The sequence below is a fragment of the Taeniopygia guttata genome, chromosome 4 (genome assembly GCF_048771995.1).
Source record: "Taeniopygia guttata chromosome 4, bTaeGut7.mat, whole genome shotgun sequence".
NCBI classification, from domain to species: Eukaryota; Metazoa; Chordata; class Aves; order Passeriformes; family Estrildidae; genus Taeniopygia; species Taeniopygia guttata.
Window position 1 is genome coordinate 42,633,914 of NC_133028.1, and position 22,522 is coordinate 42,656,435.

The 22,522-nt window shown below is 39.1% G+C and overlaps 1 protein-coding gene across 22 annotated transcripts in view; it reads right to left on the bottom strand.

Annotated features, from left to right (window-relative positions):
• The window catches only part of TRIM2 (tripartite motif containing 2), an 88,896-nt gene that overhangs the window by 17,397 nt on the left and 48,977 nt on the right, over nucleotides 1-22,522 (bottom strand). For 14 of the 22 annotated variants that reach the window (XM_030271504.4, XM_030271494.4, XM_030271498.4 and 11 more), the window contains exons 2-7: nucleotides 20,664-20,845; nucleotides 18,277-18,514; nucleotides 11,959-12,110; nucleotides 11,064-11,244; nucleotides 7,339-8,062; nucleotides 675-778 (exon numbers count right to left, since the gene is read on the bottom strand). In XM_030271504.4, coding sequence (XP_030127364.1) covers nucleotides 675-778; nucleotides 7,339-8,062; nucleotides 11,064-11,244; nucleotides 11,959-12,110; nucleotides 18,277-18,514; nucleotides 20,664-20,797 — 1,533 coding nt within the window. In that variant the 5' untranslated portion in view covers nucleotides 20,798-20,845. Of the gene's footprint in view, nucleotides 1-674; nucleotides 779-7,338; nucleotides 8,063-11,063; nucleotides 11,245-11,958; nucleotides 12,111-18,276; nucleotides 18,515-20,663; nucleotides 20,846-21,664; nucleotides 21,723-22,522 lie in introns of all 22 variants that reach the window. The other 8 variants (XM_012573438.5, XM_030271500.4, XM_030271497.4 and 5 more) reach the window with 1 other exon arrangement.

Here is a 22,522-nt window from a genome sequence, read left to right on the forward strand (position 1 = left end):
AATGAGTTCTCACGGCATGTGCCTTGCTGGTTCTCCCATACAAGAACAAGCGACACTCCACTGCTGCTGTGTTCATTGCTACCACATGGCAATGTAGAGTGATGGCAAATTGTTAATCATAAAATGGATATATGGCAAACAAAAAAAAAAAATGCAGCTTGGTTTTCACACAGGTTACAGAAGCCAAGAAATTATGGGTGTTGAGGTGCTACAACAGAAAAGATTTGATTATGATATCAGAAAGTCAGTAAAATAGACAAAAAGCCACTTGAAAATGACATCTACTATTTTTTTTATTTGTACTTCCCAAAAAAAAATTTATTTGTGGCACCTTGCTCTAGATTTACATTTGAAAGCATGAGTGATAAAATTTACAATGTAAAATTATATTAACAGAAAGTCATTTTTCCAGATTATTGCACAACTTATTTTTTCATTCATTGCCAAACATCATAAGGGAGGGAAATAAACTCTGATTATATACTAGATATAGTATAGATCTGAAAAAGATAGCTGCAGGTCAAGAAGATGGAAAGTTAATAGATGATAAATTAAGCCTCCCTTGTATTTTCTATATCTGCCTGAATTGTACAAAATGTGTCTTTCCAAGACTACAAAAAAGGGAGAGGTGTGGGGGCAAGGAGAAAAACACTGAAAGTGGCATACTGTCATACCTGCACACACTGGTTGTTACTGTCTGCTATTAATATTTTTCCATTTGTAGATGCAGCTACACCTTGAAGATTTGTAAATTCCCCTTTGTTTCTTCCTTTGGTGCCTAAAATTGAACACAAAGCACATAAGAAATCAAGTTAGACAGGACTAATCAGTTAGGACCCAAATGCCAACACATGCAATTATTACATTTCTGATCAAAGGATTTCTATTTTGAAGAGTTCTTCTCACTGCTACAACTTCAAAGAACCCTCTCAGTAACAGATACACAATTCTACTGACAAGACAGGATTGTTTAAGGGACTGTTCTCACTCTTCAGCATGTGGCACCCAAGCCCCCATTAACACTAATTGCCTCTTCAGCCTTCCTAAATCAGTGCTCACAAATTGCCTTTTGCATGAGGGATGTAAAAGGTTTTTACATAAGCAATGGACTTTTTTAAACTGCAGATTTTTATTCTATTGAAAGGGGGAGTACATGGGAACATACAGAGAGAGGCTAAGATAAGAACTTGGACGGATGATATGGTTTTAGCTAAGTCTCCTCAGTTAACAGATGGGATAGAACATATCACTTTGGATGGAGATGGTTCAAGAAATGGAAGTCTTCTATTCCCTCATATATTGTTTGCAGTCATAGGCTTCAAAGATTCCCTTAGCAGGAAAATTCAGATGAAGAACTAGCTTTGAACGAATGGGACTTGTAGGCCAATGAAGACCAACACCTGGAGACTGCTTTTGGAGAGATCTTGGATTGTTCTAATAAAGCAGTGTCCACACACACACACACAAGTCTCCTTTTAAGCCAGGATAAATGCACTAGTGAGTTACATAGAACTGCAAGTCTTTTACCTAGTGGCTTAAGGTGATAAGGAGTTGTAAAATGTCTATTTTTCACAGAAGTTCATTAACTTTAAGTGGCTTATTACTCTAGATGTTTGCTCTGAGACATTCCAAGGGGCATCACAGAGCTAAATGGTGTCTTTAAAAGACCAGCCCCAAAGTGGCTGGTCCAAATTACACCTGGAACAGAGGAGCAGGATCCAAATCCCTGATTTGTTTGTACAGGAGGCTCAAGGATCCTTAGAAAATACTCCAGTTATGATCTTGGACTCCAAGGTTATTCATAATAAATGAAGGAATCCTGAAACAAAACAAAAGAAGCCCACCAAACAACCACCAACTCTATAAGCTGTCCTTTCTGAGACATGGATACAGTGCTGTTTTTCCTGGTGAAATATTTTTACAAGCATTCACTGGCTGTGTATCAGGCATTAATTGGTTCCAATAAATGGTTTTAACTGAAAAACTTGTATTTAATTTTAGTCAGTCCAAAATATTCTGGAGCACAGTGATTCAAACTGTTCTGACTGTGACGTCTAATATAAGACATACATATCAGCTCTAATTTGTATTTAGCTTTCATCAGGAATGTGAATGCTTGTAACAACCCTTCTTTCTTCTGTGGTGATGGCTGTGGGATGCATATTTCCTGTCACTGGCGAACAAGTAACATTTAATTTCTTGCACTCAAAGCTGCAGGAATGTCCCTTTGTTTCAAGACTTATTTTCTTCAACTCCATCCGCTTCATCCTTTAAACAAGGCAAATGTTTCTCAGTTTTTGTACTGAAAGGGAAAAGTACATATTCAGGGAATAGTGAGTTACATACCCATTACACTACCCATACTTGAGCCATTTCTGTTAGTATTTTAATAAGCAGTGCCTGAGGGATGCATGCAGCAATTTTTTTTCCACCATATGCTAATGATAAGTTTCCTTCTTGCTTCTTAGCCAAAGAGAATGGATGAAAAGAGAGAAACATTCCTTTTACTACTGAGAGTAAAGGGAAAACATTTGTTAGAAAAGAGGAGGCATAAGCTAGAGCATCTGGAACTAACTAACATAAACTTTATGGAATGTATGCTCTTTAGCCTTAGAAAAACATTCTTCGAAGTCATGGAATTTTGTTTTTAAAGATAAGAGACACCTATATAAAAAGTTACTCAAAGCATTCTCCAGTGGAACCTTGTAAATATACATCAAAGGAAAAACTGAAGAAATTGCCCAGGAATGTCATAGTCACGTTTCACAGTAAGTTTAAGAAATAGCACGTTATTAGCACAGTGTGTAGATGAAATTCAGCTCAATGCAACATCTTTGTATCTGCACTTTGCAGGTATTAAATCTATCACCTAACTCCTAATCTGCATACAGGCCCTTAGACAGTTCCCTCTGCAATGGCAGAAATTCCTCTGCAGAAGAAAGCTTACTTCCTAATGGATGTTCAAGAGGAAATCAGATAACTTTGAACTTTCCATTTTGAATAATTCACCATGCCAGCAAAGATCTGAAGCCAAGCACAGGCACTTCAGATGATGAGAGGAAAGCCTGTAGGAAAGCACGTCAGCCTCTGGAAAAGCAGGCTTTTGCTACTGACTCTGCAATACCAAAGGATGATAGCTCTCCTCTGTAAGCAGAAATTCCTTCCTTATGAACATATCTGCCTAAGACAGAGTCTTCAGCAAATCTTTTACTGCAAGATACTACCCCCTCTGTATCAAAGCATTTCATGTTTTGTCTTCTCTCCATCATGGACAGTCACCCATCCCTCCTTAGCCTAGGGAGGCACCAACATTTCAATTGCACAGGGCTGGAACCAGTAGGAGCCTCATTCCAGTGTTTCCCAAGCAATCTGGTTAACAGATGAAAACCTGCATCTTCTGTGCCCATTGTTGCCCAGCTTTATCTCCCTGAAGTTCTGAGTTACTGCAGGGCACAAAGGAGGAAAAGACAGATTTTATTGCAAGCTGCTGGGGATTGGGAGGAAAAAAAATGAGAGATTTCAAAAGGAGAAGACTGAACAGAAGCAGATCTATGGCCTGTGGAATATCTTCTTTTATACCATTTTTGTATACAGATAATGATCAAATTTGTTTTAGCCCTATCTAATTCTTTCTGCTTTTACTGAGCATAGCCTGCACAAACTAATTAATTTAGGTCTCAACAAAGTATGCATTTTCTGCTCAAGATTATTCTAACATACATAAAACGCTTCATATTTCCAATCTTTTACTCTTGAGCAATAGAAGTTATACTGAGTCTTACCAAAAAGAAGAAAAAAAAATCTAAAAGCCCATTAACAATGATAGGAGATGTTAAAAATAACATCATGTAACTGTAATAAGAACCTGCTCTTTATGTCCTGCGATTCTGAACGAACTTGTATAATGTATATTTTTGATGCTCATAGTAAGAGGAGTGTTTTTTGCTTTCCAAGTTTTACTAATATGAATAATAATCCCCCTGCCTGTTAACCTAGATTCCCCAGCTTCCTAAAACAAAGAAAAAATATGTCAGTGCCTCCAGGAGGAAGGGAATAGATTCAGAGAGATAAAATCAAACTGCAGAAATATTACAGATTATTGGGAAGACTTAAGAGGTTGTGAATGGCCACAACCTGTTGTGTAGGTACCATTTCCTTCCTGCCTACAGCACTTAAAATAATTTTTATTGGACTCTTTCCTATGTAGTACAGAAAAGAAAAAGAAAAACAGCATGGAAAGGTCTGCATACATATTGCATAGACAGGAACCAAGGAGTTTCCTTGTTTCCCAGCTTTCTTTGTTTTCCTCAGAGTGCCAAATGATATTTAATCAAAACTTACACATTATGAGGCTGTGATGCCCCCTCTAATAATAGATGCAGCTGAAACACAAAAGTCTCTGTAGTAAAACTGCACTGAATTTTTAACCTTATGTGTTTGCTCTAAAATGAATGTCAGTCTTTCTAATCTAAGTTCCCAAATAACCTTAAGTTTTAAAATCAGTCAGTCTGTTGTTTGAAGGCACACTGTAGCTTTTAAAGAGAAACGAATAATTCAGTAGGAACTGTGGCAGTTATATCCACACACTGTTGGTAATGAAGATGGACTGATTTGTGTTAATTTGCTTTACACAGTATCTGCCCCTAAAAGCTTGGCCAAGTCCACCTCCAAGCCCTGCTCATGCAGCAGACCCCCTGTCACCACAGACAGGCACACACAAGCCTAGGGGTAAGAGCAAATGAGAAATTCTTTGCTGCCACAGCAGCCAAACCTCAAATAACAAATCCAGGCTAGGTCTCTGCTGTCAGCACATCAGAACTATGCTGGGGGATTTGCCAGCAATGTAGCATCAAGAGTTCTTCCCTCCATGTCCAATACAGGTATGACTGCAATGTAATGCAGGCCTGGCAAAATGCCACACTGACCATCACAACCCCATAAAGTTCAGAATGAGCATCAGAGGGACTGGAGCTAATAAACAGGAAAAGGTATTTTCCCATTACTAAGCATTCATATTTCTACAGCAGGAAGGCTTGACCAGATGACCAAGTGTGGTCCCTTCCAACCTTATTTCTTTTGTTATTCTGTGAAACACCCGATCAAGAATCCCTTTGTTCCCTCTAAGCCTTAAAAGCCTAGTGTTTTGCACTAAAGCTATGATTACATAGACCTTGTTTGTAATTTTTTTTATGTAGAGTAAATTCACAGTAAGGCTTCTATTTGCTTGCAGCATTTATAACAGACCAGAAGATGACATTCACACCTAGTAAGAAGGCTGACAGAAGTTCTGTTAAAGGAAATTTTTTTTTACACATTAATGTACCAGCTAAAGTTAGATGCTCAGTTACATGACTGAACAGACAACTAAACAGTCTGAGGAAAAGGAAAATTGGAACACTGAACTTTCTACCAGAGGGCAAACTCTCCATCTGGCTCTATCGGATGCCAATTCCAAATATAAGTAAATGAAGAGATAAAAGTAGTTAAAGTAGGAAATAGCACCACTACTGCTAAATGGTGTCAAAGAATCTAGTCACGAAAAGTGCCAAAAGGGGAAAACTACTAAGGCACACAGCACAGCCTGGCAGAGCTAGAACACAAGATGGGGTCCTGGACAGAGCAGCTGATGACAGCCATGCCTCTTAACCCTTCTCTGAAGGACATGGAAGAGACTTACCAGGGAAGGGGGAAGTGGCTCACCCTGTGAACACCCCTCACCTCTGCTCAGCATGAGTATAACGCACAAAAGCAGGATAATGAAAGAAAGATTTCCCTCTCACTTTAGTGCTTCCTACCAGTTGTAGTTGTAGAGGTAGCAAAACCATTGGGCAACAATTATTTTCTAGATTATCATAAGAATATTCTTGTTTGCATTTGTATAGACTTAAGGACATGCTATGCAGATCTGCATGGACACACTCTTGGAGATTACACCTGTTTAAAAAGAATAGTAAGCTGAGGATATAAATTGTTGAGAGAGAAAAAGAGAACGCAGAAAATACTCTGCTGTTGTAAATAATGAATTACACAAATGTATGAATGTGTAGTCAATAATTTGACCTTGGACTGTCTGAAGAGAACCACATGCCATTTTAAAAGCCACAAATAACACAGCATTTGCAGAGGATACAATGCACACATCCCCATGAACAAAATGCACTAATGTTGTATTAATGCTATCTCTTGTTAATACTAGCAGGAGAACAATCCCCTGCTAGCAGCTGATCAATTCACTTGTGCATAAAAGCCCATACATCAGCATACATACAACAGCACACTCCACAGACTTGGATGCCCAGAGGAATATTACAGTGTGATTCTCCAACACAGCTGTACAAGCTTCTGGCAGGCCAAATAGAAGATTTATCTTGCCCAGTTTAAAATACAGATCCAGATTTGGCCAGGGCCGTTGGAGGAATTCAACAATGGGTTCAAAACAGAGAATACAACAGCAGTGTTGGAGAACAGAGATAAACTTTGTGTTACCTCATCACAAATGAACAAAACCTTAAATTTTTGAAGTGAGCTGAAACTAGAAGTAAATTAACTCCATGAAAGCAATCCTTGTGAAAATGTCAGAAGTTTTACCTTCCTCAATAATTTTGCATATTTTGGAAGAGTATAAAACCTTAGAGCACTGCAGCTGTGACCTTTCAGACAATGCATACATAAGCCCACAGAAGCCCAGAGGAACATCTCCATGTAGGGTCATTCTGTGAAATGAGCGGCTGAAAACTGAACAAAAAATATTACTCTCAGCTCAAGACATTTCATGGAGCAAAAGCTCTGAGACATGCATAGCTCTTGTTCTAATAAAATACATCTTCACGTTTTGAGTGGTGAAGAAGGGGAGAATGTAGAACTCATAAATAAAGCACATGGTCATGGTTGCATCACAACAGTACTAAAAGGCTCTGCATTTCTGGGAAAACATTTAAGACTTCTAGAGTTTATGGTGTGTGGGAGAGAGTAGTTTCAAAAAAACCACCTAACAAACAACACCACTACCAACAAAATCCAAACCACACCACTATTTAGTAGCCAAACCAGAAACTGCTCACTATCCATACCAAAAGCTTTTTAATATGAATATTAATGATTTTTAAAATATCCCAAATCAAATGTATCCATTTCTCAACTAAAATCCCAATTAAATATTTGCTGCAAACTATTTTTCAAGTGTGTACTTCCAAAATGTACATATAAACCAAAGTCAAGGGGCTTAATGGTATTATCATATTATCAAGTTGCTCTACTTACAGCTTTAGCTTTACAATAACTAAACTTTTTCATTCCGTTTCCCTGAACTATTTCTAGGTATGTCAACAGGCAGCCTACCTATTCTGAAGATCAAATCATCTTCAATGGGATTCTCTTTTCTTTTGCCAGTGCTGTACATGCTCGCAGGTCTTTTCACAGCTTTCTGCTTCACATGACCACTGCCTGGAGATTTAACACGTCTCTTAACCCCTTCAGTGGTAGGAGACACATCTGCTGACCTGACCACTTTAAGTTTGAATGGGCTGCCCTTGATATGTTGATCATAAAGTCTCAGTGACAAAGTGAAGTCCCCTTCTTTCTGAACAGTATACAAAAATTCATAAGTGCCGTTTTTGTTGTCAAGTATTTCTCCATCCGCTACACTCCCATCAGGCGTGCTCAGTTCAGCAGTGAGGTAAGCATTCCCAGATTTACAGAGCTCCCCATCTTTGTCCTTGGTCGTGATGGTAACGGACATGGGCTGTCCGATCACCGTCTGCCTCAGTCCCTCACCGGTGGCAACTGTTTCAGAGGCAACGGCGTTGGTGGTTAAAATAGTCCCCAGGTTGTGAATGGACTTCTTCAGCCCTTCTGTTTCCACTATAAAGTCCAACTGATCGTTTTCTCGGGGCTGCAGCGGGAAGTCCCTCTCGGCCAGTTCATTCAGCTTGTCACTCATCTGCTTCTTCACCAGCAACACTTCGGTTTCAGTGCCATGGTTGAGGGCTTGGGCTGTAAAGTTGCTGCAGCTTTTAATGCTTTCCTGTCCTTCTAGCAGGGTATCCAGCTGTGTCTGGAGGACCTGTGTGCATTACAAAACACCAGATTAGCATCATGTTACAAGACCTATCCCAGGAAGATGTAGCATCTAAAGGTCTTTGTAGGAATCAAATTTATGTCTTATTCTAGAGTTTAATTTAAACCTTCATTTTAGAAGAAGTAGCACACTGATTGCCAACCCGTATTTGGAATACAATGCTGCAACACAAAAAAATACCCTGGTTTGGGGGTTCAAGACTTTACAGACCCACAGTCACACTAGATTGAATTATTGTCCCATCTGTCTTGTCTTGTTTGGGTTTTTGGTTTTTTCTGTTTTGTTTTGGGGTTTTTTTAGTTGTTTGGTTTTGGTTTTTTTTTTTTGAGCAAAAGCCCAGCAACAAATGTAGAAGTTTGAACCCTGCCCCATCTTAACTCTCAGCAGCCACAGTTAATGAGACAGTTACTGGAACTGAGTTGTGTTCACAGATGAAGATATATTTTGCAGTCATGAGGTCCATTAATAAGAGGCTGCAAGAAACTTCTTGGTACTGTTTCTTGAGAACCAAGGGAATCTGTGGGTTACTCCTCTGTGGAGACGAAGGCCTCAATACCTGGATGCACATCCATCCTGAGGAAAAGTGGGATTTCTGAACTAAATAAATGAAGAAAGAAAAAAAAAAAATCTTCCTAGCAGAAGGTAAATTGATCCCTCACTTTCAGCAGGCAAGAAAGCAAAATATACAGAATGGGTTGTGGGTAGTGGAAAGAGCTGGACTGAGTAGCCAGAAATGTTGGTGAGCAGCAAGTAGCCACTACATATTTAAGACTATGAAAGAGCTTCTATTATAGGGTCAGTTCTGGCCCTCAGTGTAAAATCCTTAAAACAGTATTGACCTCAAAATTGCTAGGTGTGGGCTGGGAACAGGTCTAAATGTTTTTTTGGTTTTTTTTAAAAAAACAATTTTGCAGTGAACTGGAAAAAAGGATCCCTGAATTACAGCAACCTAGCAGAGACATTCATGATAGTCAAGAAAACATTGCAGCTGCCCCCAACAATCTCCACTGATAAAATCCCCAAATGAAGGTACTCAGTCACACAGTTGGTATGTTTTTCCTACATAGAAGAACTATGGCACAGACATGACTGGATTAGAGAAGTTATTTTGTTAACCATCACTGTAAAGTAAATATTTTTGAAACATTTCAATTGATGTAAAGTAAAGACAGGGTGTATTTATTGCTATGAAATACTTGTCCCTTACTGAGATACACTCTGTAATGACACTGAGTACTAAAGGCATTTTTTTCTGAATTTTCCAAAGCTTTAAGCTTTTCATCCACTGGAGAAAATCCAGGCTCATGTGTCACTGATATAGGAAAGTGATAGCAGCACTAAATATTTTGCAATTAAAACAGAATGAACAATTTTCAAGACTACACTGAAATTTCAAGTCATCTGCTTTTCTAGGCACACAGATACTTCTCAGGATGCAATAGAAGACATTTCTAATCTGGTTGTCTTCATTCAAAGACATAAGTAGTTAAAAGAGTATAGCCAGTAAGGTCCCAGGATGACAAAACCCCATATGCTTCAGATAACAGGCCACAAACTAAAAGAAAGACAATTTGCAGCTATGTTTTAAAATCAACACTTTAAGACAGTTTTATTTCATTATAAAAATGGAAAATATTAAAACCTAACATAAATAATACTTAAAATGCACGTAGAGTATTTTACATCTTATACTCTTTCAGTCCATTGGACAACAAACTGAACTGCCAGCTTTTACTTAGAAAATTATAGCCCTTTAATTTTATTTTTTTTTTTTTAAGTATCTGATCAGAATGATTGTATTTGCAGGACTACCAGGCATTCAAAAATAAGACCCAATTTCAGTTGGGGTTTTTTATACAAACATGGTAGATGCTTCTTTTACTGTTTATGTACAAGTTAATAAAAATTTGATTCTCTAATGCTCACAGTTATTAAATTAATTTAAATATCTTTAAACAACAAGATAATTAAACATCATATTCTATTTCATGTAGACTTTGTACATATACAGAATATATTTGCTTGCTATGGAAGTAAGTGTGACATCATGAATACATTTAGATGAACCTAGGATCTTAGTTTACATTATTGATGCTCAAACTTCAGTAAGCTGCTGCTTAGCTCTGGAGATGACTAAATTCTGTGCCCCAATGGTTTTGGGCCCCCAGTGTTCCTAAAAGTAAGTATCTTGTGCATGTTAGAATTCCTCCATTTCCACAGGCTCTGCAGTTCAGCACCTTTCTAGTGATCTAAAAACATCTAATGATGTTTTCAAGCCTATTTGACATCCAGAAATGCAGCATTCCTCCACTTCAGACATCTGGAGATACTCAAGCTGCTCAGTAATGGCACTCTTGAAACTCCAATTATTAATGGTATTTTCTTTTAAAGGCAACTTTCATGGAGAAATCTTTCTTTATAAAGCAGAGAACTGATGCATAGGAAAATAAGGACCAAATTCTTTCATTATTCTGATTCAGACCTAATAATCCTCAAAAATAAATCTCTACCCACCAGGCTACAGGCTTTGCTTTGTAAAATTACAGTTTTCTGTTTTCTTCCTCTGAAGCTTGGTCTACAATACAGAGGGAAAACCATTCAGATAGAAAGTAAAAGAGTGAATGAATACAGCTCTGCAATCTGTTACTCTCCTCATTCCCCTAAGAAAGTGAGATGTCCTCCAATCTTTTTGTATTCCAACAGGTGACATCTAACATGAAACAGCTTACCAAGCACTGGAAAGAAAAACAGTGCTTTGAAGCAAAACAGGAAGCCTTAGTTCTTCAGGACAAATTGTTTGGCCTGTATCTTCATGCTCATCTTATAAGGCTGGGCACCCACACGTGAGGTTCTGCAGCACCTGATTTCAGGAAAACAAATTTCTCTGGATCTCAGACACGATTTGTCAAACTGGCGTCCTGCATCATTTGTAAAAACTGGCTGATTAAATTAAAAGCTTTGCATTGAAACAAAACATGCATCTTACTTTGTGTTTAAGGCCATAATTCACTTCCAGCTCCATGAGCAGCACGCTCTTTCGCACATTTAAAGTCTTCTGGAGTTCATCAAAAGTGGAATGAATGTCATCTACGATGCTAGCCTTTTGGTTGGTTAACTGGTGTATGATTTCAGATATAAAATGAAGTGCTGAGTCAATCTCTGGAAGCCTGAGGGAGGAATTAAATTACAAAGTTTGCTGTTCCAAAAGTCGTTAAACATTGGCCCTTGCCCTGGTATCTTTTGATTAAACCCTCTCATCAGCAGGCTGTCTTTAAATATGGTCATTTCCCAGAAGTAAGCTCATTCCTTTTATAACCAACACAGTGGGTCTGGTCTGATAAAATAAGGCTAAGCCACAGTCCTCCCCTGTGCAAATCCATTAGACTGTAAGCATTGCTAACAATGAGGCCTTGGATCCTCTGTCCTTTATGCTATATATCTACTCAAGAAGATATAACTAGATTTATCCCACTTTTACTTTTTTTTTAAGCCATTTTGCACCATTTTGCAGTCTTTTTAACATCCAGCTTTATTTAACCAGTCTTTTTAACATCCAGCATTATTTATTTAGCTATTAAATTGGACATTAATACTGTCTGTGATTGGACAGTACCTTCCTCCTTCGCATTTTATGCTCCTTCTTAGCACAACACTTGCATTTCTAATAGCCTCTGTTTTGTGAAAGACAGGAATCTTTTACTCTTTTTGCTAACCACTCAGTACATCCCACTCAATGAATTTTTTGTCCTTTTGCTAGCCTCACTATCCCTGTTTCCTAGGTAAATACCCATGGAACCAGCACATTAAAACATCTACACTGCTCAGCACAGGAAGCTAGTAATAAAATTGAAAATGGAAAACACTCAGTGGAGTCTCCATACCTTTTGTTGACAGCATCCAATTGAACCTGGAGGGAAGCCTTGTGTTGCTCCACCACATCCTTGAGTGGTACCGTGGGATGCTCTGCGTGTTCTCCCTCTGTGCACTCCCGGCACATGGCTGTCTCACAGGACTGGCAGTAAAACTCCATCACCTGGAAAAGTGCACAATTCTGCACTCAAACATGGCAGCAGTAACATAACTCAAAGCACATCTTACTGAGTCTTGAACTCATTTATTAGCCCAGCTCTGAGACAAAGCTTCTGTTTTCTTATGCACCAATAATTTACTGCTAAAAGACGGCCATTCTTCTTACATATTTTATATCAACATGCTCATTTAAAAGCATTTTATTCTATCATAAAGTGTCAGGACAGTAGCCTGTGAAAAACACTGGACATCATTGCTGATCTTAACATCATCTTTATACTGTGTAATAGTAAGTTTCTCTTACGTATTCCATGAAACAACTCAAAAAACCAGGCATTCAGCTATCCTGACTAACTCAATCCTTAGCCTTCCCATAGGGTCTGCTAAAGAAAGTGTAAACTTAGGCTGTTTTTCATAACAGGGCCACTCTTGCAACACAAACTCAATGGAAATCACCAAACAGCAAGTTTATTTGCTAGAGGAAAGCACCCTAAATGAATCAACATGCTGCAGGGAAAAATCTCCATATCCTATTACTAATCCCTTAATGCCTCATATCTGAGATTGTAATTGGAGTGCTGATCTACACTTGAAAGAGGAGGAGACTGTTTCAACCTGTTAAGTACCCAGCAAGATGCTCTTTAGAGACAGAAATAGATCTTTACATGTAAAAGATAACCCAAATTCTAAATATATTCATGAAGGGAAAGAAACAGAGAAGTCCTGTGCCCAAAATCACATGTTAGTCAACATAATGCACATATATGCAACTTTGGCATCAGACTTGCTTTTACAGCTAGGAAGTCCTCAGGCACAAAGCATTTTAGGCTAATTAAAAAGAATACAAGGAAGTTTTAGTATATGCTTTAAAGAAAGACATTGGCAGCTCTTTTGCATTCAGAACACAGCATCAGAATCTTGAATAATTCAGCTGATGCTTCTGGCACTCGGACATCTTTCACAAAGATGGTTGTGCTGGAGTTGTTGGTTGATGAGATGGTTGTGTAGAACCAGCTGTTTTCAGGTGTGCAGAGGGATTTATATCAGCACCAGTGCAAAATAGCTGGCTGCTCTGAGGCATCTTGAGAATTAAGGGGGGGGAGAAACAAGAACCATGATTTCAATGTGCCTGTTAGCATTAATAGGGATTTTCCTCTGATAAGCTCCTTTACATCTTATTCCCATTCTTCCCTCTTATCTCAATTCAAAAAATATGGGACTCGCATGCAGTGAGGGTTTAGTCATTTGTCAGCCACTAATATAAGCTGAGAAAATTTAAAAGTTGATCCAAATAGCCTGTGTAACATCAAATAGATCAGCAACAGGAAAAAAAAAACAAAAGTAGACCTTCAAAACAATGTCAACCCTCATGAACACTACTCCAGTCACCGTGAATTTAGCAGTCTCATTGTAGCAGATCCTCTGAGGCCTGACAGTTTCTTTGGTAGGCACTGTGATGTGATGCATTCTTACAGTGCATAGAGGAAATCAGTTAAACAGAGTTTAGGATTTAAGTTCTTTTCAAAAGTTTCAAAAGCCTGTAATCAGAAGCAGCCAAAAGGAAGGATATTTTAATAGGAAACTCTGAAATCTTATATGGCAAAAAAATTCACTCATTTCTTTTGCATGAGTGTCCAAAAATCATCTTTCTGCCTCTTAATAATTTAATACTTAGGTTCAAGATATTTCAACAAGCCCTTTATTTATTCATTATTTTTATCTTTGGACACAGTGATTAGAATAATTCAGTATTTCTGCTTTCTACTGACTACCCCATAATAAACACCATTATATTTGCAACAACATATATAAGAAAGGAAGCATCTCATTGGTATAAAGGTTGTTCAGCCTAAACAATTTTCTTCCTCTTTATTCAAGCATCAGGCAAACACAGAAACTCAAATGAGAATAGCAAACACAAACACACAATGTGTATCTCTATACAGAAATAGTTGTCTGACTCAAATTCAAAATGTTTTGAGAGATGCAGCTTTTATTTCCCACTACAGTTTTTGTATTGTGCATAGATGAAGGAGAAAGAAAACCTAATAATACAATTCAGGCTTCAACTGTCTAGATAGGCTGATTTCCTAAATTTCTTTTTTCTAGCATCTCTTAATCAGGAAAGACTGATTTCTAACTACAGACAGGCAAGTACCACCGGCTTTTTCTCTCTCCCTTCTGTGCCCAATGTGGGCATCACATTTTGTGACACTTCCAGAAAATTTTTCATTGTGACAGGTTTGCCTTACGAAACATCTCAGAAAATGACATTTGCCTCTACTTTCCAAATACAAGAGAGCTCTTGTATTTGGATACACTGTAGCATCCAGCACTGGCTTCAGCCATATTTCCACCAAATTCAATGAGAACATTTCAGCTGTAATGACATGTGAATTAATACCTACTGGTTCTGAAATCCCATCCAGTAATTCCCACCTTAAACCAGACCAGCATATTTCAGCACAATGATGAAACTAGAGTCCCATGTACATCTTCACTACTGTAATTCAACTGAATTTACAGAAACTTTTAAAATTGCATAATCAAGGATACAAGTACTTCTGAACTAGATTTCACAAAGCCTAGACACACTAATTTCAGCTCTTCAAAGTTCAGGTCTTGAGGGAAAAGCTCTCACCAATCACAAGCCCCTCTTCTCTAAAATCACATTTGAAAAATCACATTGCTCATTGTCTGCTCTCTATTTGAATTAAAAGAGCAGTCCACAGAAAAATGATGGGTCAGCTCTTTGCCACCCAGCTTCCTCATGTCACACATATGCTTAATTCCTCTGTCCCAGGGCTAGAGTGCACCTTAGCTTCGTATGCTTTGGCTTTCCGAAGAATGTAAGTTTGAATTACCTGAGGGCACCTCTGAGATTCCTGATAAAATTTAGAATGTGGGTTTTTCTGCCTCCCTAGTCACAGCTTTTGCCCTACGCACAGATTAGACTTTAATGGGATACATGACATGGTGGGAAGTACATAGCTGAGGAGGAAAAACAAGGATTTAAAAGGTAAGATATGAAGTAATTTCATCAGAATATCAAGGATAGGTGATTTTTTAATTTTTCTAAGAGAAGCATACAGGCAATAAGCAACAGCTCCAGAAGCTGAGGAAGTGTTTTTGTAAGCAAGATCTTATGCCTGTCAAGTTGGCAAGCTATGCTATGATCTTTTGAGAAAAAAGCTAGTCAGAGGCATTCTCTCTTGCTAAAAGGGTTAAATTTAATACTGTGTATCCTCTTGTTACACTAGAAGCAGAAAAGACATTGCCCCACCTTCTACATTGTAAATACATGGATCCTCCACTCTGAGCTAGTTTTCAGTTCAAATTCAAACAAAACACAAGTACAGACATTTCAGAGGCTACCCCGCTCATTACATACAGTGGAGTTAGAATTTCATATCATTCCCTGCCCTGGCTTCTATACCTGCCCCTTAATGATTGTAGATCAATGTTTCAAGTCCAGAATGCTTTTATACACAAGACCTACACAGGTGTTTCACACCTGAGAATAAAGCCAATCTTATTTTAATGTGTAGGTAGAAGATAAGTCTCTCCTAGTAAGTTCAAAAGTTCCATATGTGCCCTATTGCCCTGATTTAACACTTGTGCTCCATGTTGGGTCAAAATGAGAAAGCATTTTTTTATAATTCAGCCACAGGTAACCATCTTTTGTATTAAGATACTACAAACTAAGTTTCATTCTTCATAAGAACGCACAGAACAAAGATGCCACAACAGAGGGTGGGGAGGATGTGCACAGAAGGAATAAAGTAAACATACACACATATTGAAAATATGAGTGATGGGAACAGGGGACCAGCTGGGAAGGGAAAGTATCTAATCTGCATGGCCTGAGGAAGGCTAAGCTACAAATAGACAGGCAAGCAAATGAGAAAGTATCATCTATGCATCAGTTTCTGTCTCATTTTAATCAGAGAGGTTTAAGTCCAGGATGGCTGAAATAACTGAAAAAACTTGTTTAATCAGAAACTTATTTCCAAGATAATATGAAGAAAAACTAGTAATATTTAAAAGAAATATATTTGATGCAAATAGTAAAAATAAAATGGGTCTGACCTTACCCAACGCAATATGTAAAAATAAATGGAGGGTGGATTTAGTGCAGAATGACTGCTGGTTCTGTAAAGGAATTCTCCTCCAACTGCCAGCTCAATGCTTTTTCACTTCCTGAAGCTCCCAGTAAGGTTACTAGCAGCCAGGCACTTAGAATCATAGAATACCCTGACCTGGAAGGGACCTACAAAGATCACTGAAGTCCAGCTCTTGGCCCTGCCAAGGACCACCCCAAGCATCACACCGTGTGCCTAAAAGCATTATCAAAATGCTTCTTGAAGTTTAGCAGGCTTTGTGCTGTGACCACTGCCCCGGGAAGACATTCTGGATGAAGATGTTTTAGATATTTCCAAATATCCAACGTACTTGCCCCACAGTGCTCTTGTGTCCTGAGCCTATGAAGCCAGCATAATCCCATTTCCTCAGGGAGGCCTAAGGTGCCCAGCACCTTGCCCTGTGCACCCTTGCAGCCAGACCCACCTGGCCAGCCTCAAGCAGCTCTCCCCAAATCTTACCTCAGTTCCTCCCATCACAAGGACTAATGTGTGCACTTAGCTTTTAATTTCTTAGCTTCACACAGCTTTAAATTGGAGTCACCCTCAGGCTATCCCCTACCCTCCCAGATACTTACTGAAGTGAGAAGATGCTCCCATCACACACTACTCAGCATCCTAAATGGCATGCTATGTTTCAAGGCAAGCCAAGTTGATTTAGAGGACTTACAAATGCACCTTTCCCTATAAAGGAGTTCTCAGAGAGGTATAAGGTGGCATGTTTTTGATTGTGGACAAAACAGGTTTTTTTAAACACACTCAAAGAATAAGTAGCTGATAATTTCAAATATAAAACAAATAACACCTTAATCTTGACATTTTTCTGCATTTCTCAATCAAATGGCTCCTATCAGAATGGCTATGTTGGAAAACAACTATGATTCATTTTAAAGAGAGCAAATAAAATGCAACCAAAAACTAGGAATGCATTAATCAGTAACCACTACATACACATAAGTATAGTGCACATTAAAAAACGTTACACCAGTTATTCATTAATCAGAGTCCAACATCAGTTCTAAAAGTCTACCTAATTCCAACAAAGAAGGAACTCTATTACAGTAATCCTTATCTATCAGCTGAATTACTCCTATACAACCAATGCACCTACACTGAGTATCAAATAAAACAGCCCCCAGAAAGTTGTCTTAAACTACTGACACGTGTTTCTTGGCTTGCACAGAAGCACAACATTCAGTTTACAGTACAGCATTGCTGAGTTTTGTAGTCTCCACTTGCATGTTTGCATAAGCTTAGCTATGAGTCAGGAGCTCTGCCTATCATGAAGTTACACAGGTTAACACTGAAAATTGAGAAGTAAGCAGAGTTAGAGCTGTTCTTGCAAGTAATCTGTGAATATTAACTCAGTTGCTGGTATTTGCCAAAGAATATACTGATATGATTTGAGGATGTGTGTGAGGACATGCTAGGTAAAAAGAGTAGGTGGAGGGAAAAAACAAAGTCACCTCCAAGAACTGATATGAGAGATCCACAAAACACTGCAGATAAACAGAAGTGCTCTGTTTCTAGCCTGTGCTGATACAAAGCATCCTAAGTTAGGACTCACCTTTATTTGGCTCTATGTTAATACGTTCACATAACTTTTGGTATTGCCCCAGTGTCCAGGGTCAGTAAAACTTATAAGGTCTTTGTCACACATTGCCAGACAAACATACAGGTACCCACAGCAACAGTTGTTGCTACAAGTACGAGGGCTAAGGAAACCCAACTCAAAGAAGGCATAAGGTTCAGTACTTGCAGGACAACAATTCTGACCAAATGTGCCAGAAGACATCCTCATCCCAGATTATTGGTAAAATAAAATAACATCCTGACTACTTCAAGATGCTCCACTAAAAGCATTTGAGTTAATTTGAAGACTCACTTGTCTTTTGCTGATTTATTATAAAATCAAAGAAACAGTGTGATTCCACTTCCCCTGCTTTCTCTTTAGAAAAAGACATCCATGAAACCCAGACAAGTCGGCACATATCAATGCGTGCACATAGCACAGGAGGCTGTCTCACTTACATTTCCATCATGATTGGGGCAGGAGAGTGGTTTGCCTGCAGCAACAGCAGTGACAGTCTCCAAGATGGAGGACTCCTCAATGCTGTTGTCCGGCGTTCGCTGCAGGACATCCATCAGGTTGGTAATAAAGAAGTTGTTCTGGAGTGCAGAAACCCCTTTCTCTGGCAGAATGGAGGTCTGGCGGCACACGGGGCAAGAAAGGGTTAAGCTATGGGCTGGAATGTAATTCTGTAAACACCTATGGGGAAGGAAGGTGGAAGGAGAAAGAAAGGGAAAGTATCATCAAAGAGGGAAAAAAAACCCTTTCATCAGTTAAAGAGCTAGTTTGAAATAGTGCTACCCCTACTTGTAAAAGCACATCAAACAGCCTTCTGAAGCAAAAGTGGTTATGGGGAATAATTTTTCTTCTAAACATTTTTTAAATCTGCCACATGAAAAAAAATATTCAATAAGCAGACATCATTAAAAGAGTTACATGCCTTTTTTGAGATATTCATGCAGTTGATCATGCTTTCAGACACCTACTGCATTCTGCTTACAGGACATTTTATGCAGTAAAAATTTTGAATTCATCTGATAAAGTCTGGCAGACATGAAGTTGCATCAAGTATTTGAGCCTGTGCCTTTAACTGACTAACCGGTGCTTGACCCTTGTCTTTCCAACAGAATTCCTTTAATAATTTGTGTTTGTGGGTTTAGTGTTTCAGAAGTAAAACATGGTCCCAATAAAACCAAAGGAAATTTTTTCATCTATTTCAATTTGGGAAGTTTTGGCAGCTACCCAAAATCAGAGTTTTCTTTACAACACAGGGAGCTACCTGCTAAGTTATCACAGTTTATGTTAAGGGGAGTTTTGGGGAAAATTTTTGTTTGTATTTGATCGGGTGGGCAGTGTTGGTGTTTTTCAGAAAAACTAAATTTCACAGAATATAAACCTGACCCAAAAGTTCAGAAATCATATATGCAAAATATATGCAGAATATGCAGCAGACTGGCTTAGGTGAGACTTAAGGCCACTTTTGACCTTGGAAATGAAGTTAACACCTGGCTGGGCATGCAACATACAATCACATGCAATATCCCGTAGTAAGTATGGTCCTGTAAGCAGAAGAAGCTTTGCAGAATGCAGTTCTTAAAGGGAGCAGTGCTACACGGAATTCCTCATAGGATCCCAACTGAGAAAGTGTGATCTCACACAGCTCCACAGCTCTTGGCCTTTTAAAAGGATTTTGGCTGCACCACTCTTCATCTTCCCCTCACAGTCCTCCTCCTGACCCCCCAGTAAGGGCTCTGTGAAAGGAGAGCCTAGGCTTTGCACATCAGCACTCCACTGGAAGAGATCTTCCAGCCTCTCTCCATAACCAGATCAGCCTAAGAGGATTACAGTGAAAACAAGAAGCTAACCTTAGGTTTTACACATGAACAGAAGTCAGGAAATGTAACACATGATGGTGAAAATCTTGTCGCACTGACTTCAGTAAGAGTTTCAGTGCTGTCTTTTTGAATGCTGGGATTTCCTGTTGTTCTACAAAAGACCAGTTCATCTGACACAAGCAGAGATCCACAATTTTTCTTTCACCCTGTGCAAAGGTAGAGATTCACACCACAATTCTTGCTAAGAGGTGGAAATCTCCTAAATTAAATAAGTGTTCACACCACATACCATTTATAAACCTTCTCCTGCCATTCCATATACAATCCAGAGTTGCATTCCATCATCAGATTAAGAACTCTAACCACTAATTCTTCAGCTAACTTCTATGCAAGTGCTGTATTTTCTCCACAATTTGATGGATAGTGCAACATTAAAGTGTCATTATGCATATTCAGTTCATTCAGCCAAATACAGTAAAAGGCAGGTTGCTGGTTTATCACATCTCTTTCCAGAGAGTTTCCCACTTCAGTCAACCAAGCTGCAGAATAATGAAGACATTTAATCTCAGGCTATTAATAATGCATATATCATGTCTAACTCTTGGACATTAAAGGATAGGATAATTACTTATCAGCTTAGTAAATCAACAAAGATTTTTTAAAATTGTGTCTAATTATATGATAACCAAAATAAATTTGAGACCATTAACTTGAGGTCCAAATTCTGACTATCATCACCTTTCACACTGTAGCAACCATATTCATTAGTTTAATTAGATTTACTTTTTGTTTACTCATGCATAAAGGGAACGTATTCCAAATATGCCTCTGCTGTTTCTTCTTCCTGCCTGCCACAAACATGTTTTTCTACATCCCTGTCTCTCCAGCCTTCCCAGACTTTATCATGCCTTAACACTACATTTACAAATAGAGGGAAAAGTCCCTGTTCTCTAAAGGATGCCTTGTCCTCTGCTTGCAGCATGACACAAATCCAGCATGAGGAAAGGACTTACCTCTCACAGAAAGTGTGCAGGCAGGGAAGTACTTTGGGGTTCTTGTAACGGTCCAGGCATATGCTGCAAATCAGAAACTGCTTGTCAATCTGACGGACCACAGGACTTGGGATGTTGGAGCCTTCACTGGCCATCCTAGACCACTGACATATGGGTCCTGTTCCCTTCTACCCTGCACAGTGCTGAAGCAGGGTGGGGAAAAGAAAAGAAGAAAAATGGCTTATAAACTCCATGTAATAACAAAATCATTGACTAATCTACTCATGTTTTATCCTTATGCAGGAATTCATACTTCCATATAAAATCAAAACAAGAAAGAATGAAACTTCTAAAATGGTTTATCACTGATGACAGCCAGGGAAACAGTCAGCAACATCTACAATACCGCTGCCTGAGCATTCTGGAAAGGCATGCTGCCTCTAGACTGAAAGAGTTACGGGGCTGTCTGGTTTTAAAGAAAACCCATGATAAAAACATTCTTGAGCCAATAGGTTCAGCCAGTGCTAACAAACATCGGATTTCTTACATCTACAGTACCGCTGGCAAAATGCTCAAACTGGAACTGCACCAGCAAGTCGAATGGCTGCATCACACACAGAGTTTGAAAATGATTCACCTAACAATTTTTCTCCCTTGTCAGTGCTGGTATTGCCAAAAATATTGTAGATTTTGACTTCAGGAAGCCCCCAAGAAGGAAGCTCCAGAACCAGCCAGCCCCCTGAGAGGGGAATGCTCAAATTCTGCATCACCAGTAGGGATGAGGTAGGCACAATGAAAATCCTCATGATAAAAGAAACAGAGCAAAGAAGAGGCAAGTGATAGCCACTGAGAATCAGCAACAGTACAGTGAAGGATACATGAAGCACATCCAAATAATAAATGCAATAAAAATGTCATTCTAGGCAGAACTAGTAGTAAGAATCATTTTTCTAGGACTGAGGATTCTTCATAATCTGGCATACAAAGCATGGAATAAAAGGCTAAGAAAAAAGTCTACTAACTGTTAGAATTAAAATCGCAGGTTAAAGAGATGGCAGCAGGCTTGGAACACCTCGTGTCCTGGAACAAGGCACAGGGAGAGAAAAACGTATGTTCTTTTCAACTGGAGATACAGGTTATAGCCAATAATAGAATAAAATGTGAAAAGAGAAGACAGGAAGAAAAGGATGGAAGCAACCATAGAAAAAAGCAAACTGCCTGCTAAAATAGTTTAGGAAAACCTGGCAAACAGAGTCCCTAGCAGGGTGGCCCAGCAGGAACTCCTCTCCATCAGCATTTCTAGCAGGCTGAAGTGCCGGGAGGCGCAGGCGCGACTGCCGCAGCACTGAGTTCTGCCAGACCTCCCGCACCCACAGCGGAACTGGGCTCCTCTTCTCTCTGAGCTGCAAGCCCAGCTGGGCTTCTTCTCTGCAGGTACACTCCTGAGGGGGTCTAACTTCTCCCTAAACAATTTCTACCCCTTTTTAGTCACCCATTTCAGACAATTTGAGATCTAGCTTGAGGGCAGTTCAGGCTTTCCAAGACAAAAACAACAAGCCCTCTGCTGATCATGGTCAAAAGTCTCTCAATTCCAGAATGTTTTGCATGACCTGTGCAGCGTTTTATCGTTAGTGTTACATTAGGTATTCTTCCTGTGCTTGAATGAATGGCACACTAGTCTGCCAGAACCCACGCTGCTCTTCCTGAGCTGTGTACTAAGCCATACGGGTATGTTTTTTCTTACTACACCGAGCAAGGGGCTATTTCTAGGATAATGACAGTGATTATGGATCATAAGTCAGCTGTGCTGGCTTCCCTGATAACATAAGTGGGGCATAGCCTCAGTGTTAGCAAATACAGCAGCATAAAGTTATTCACAC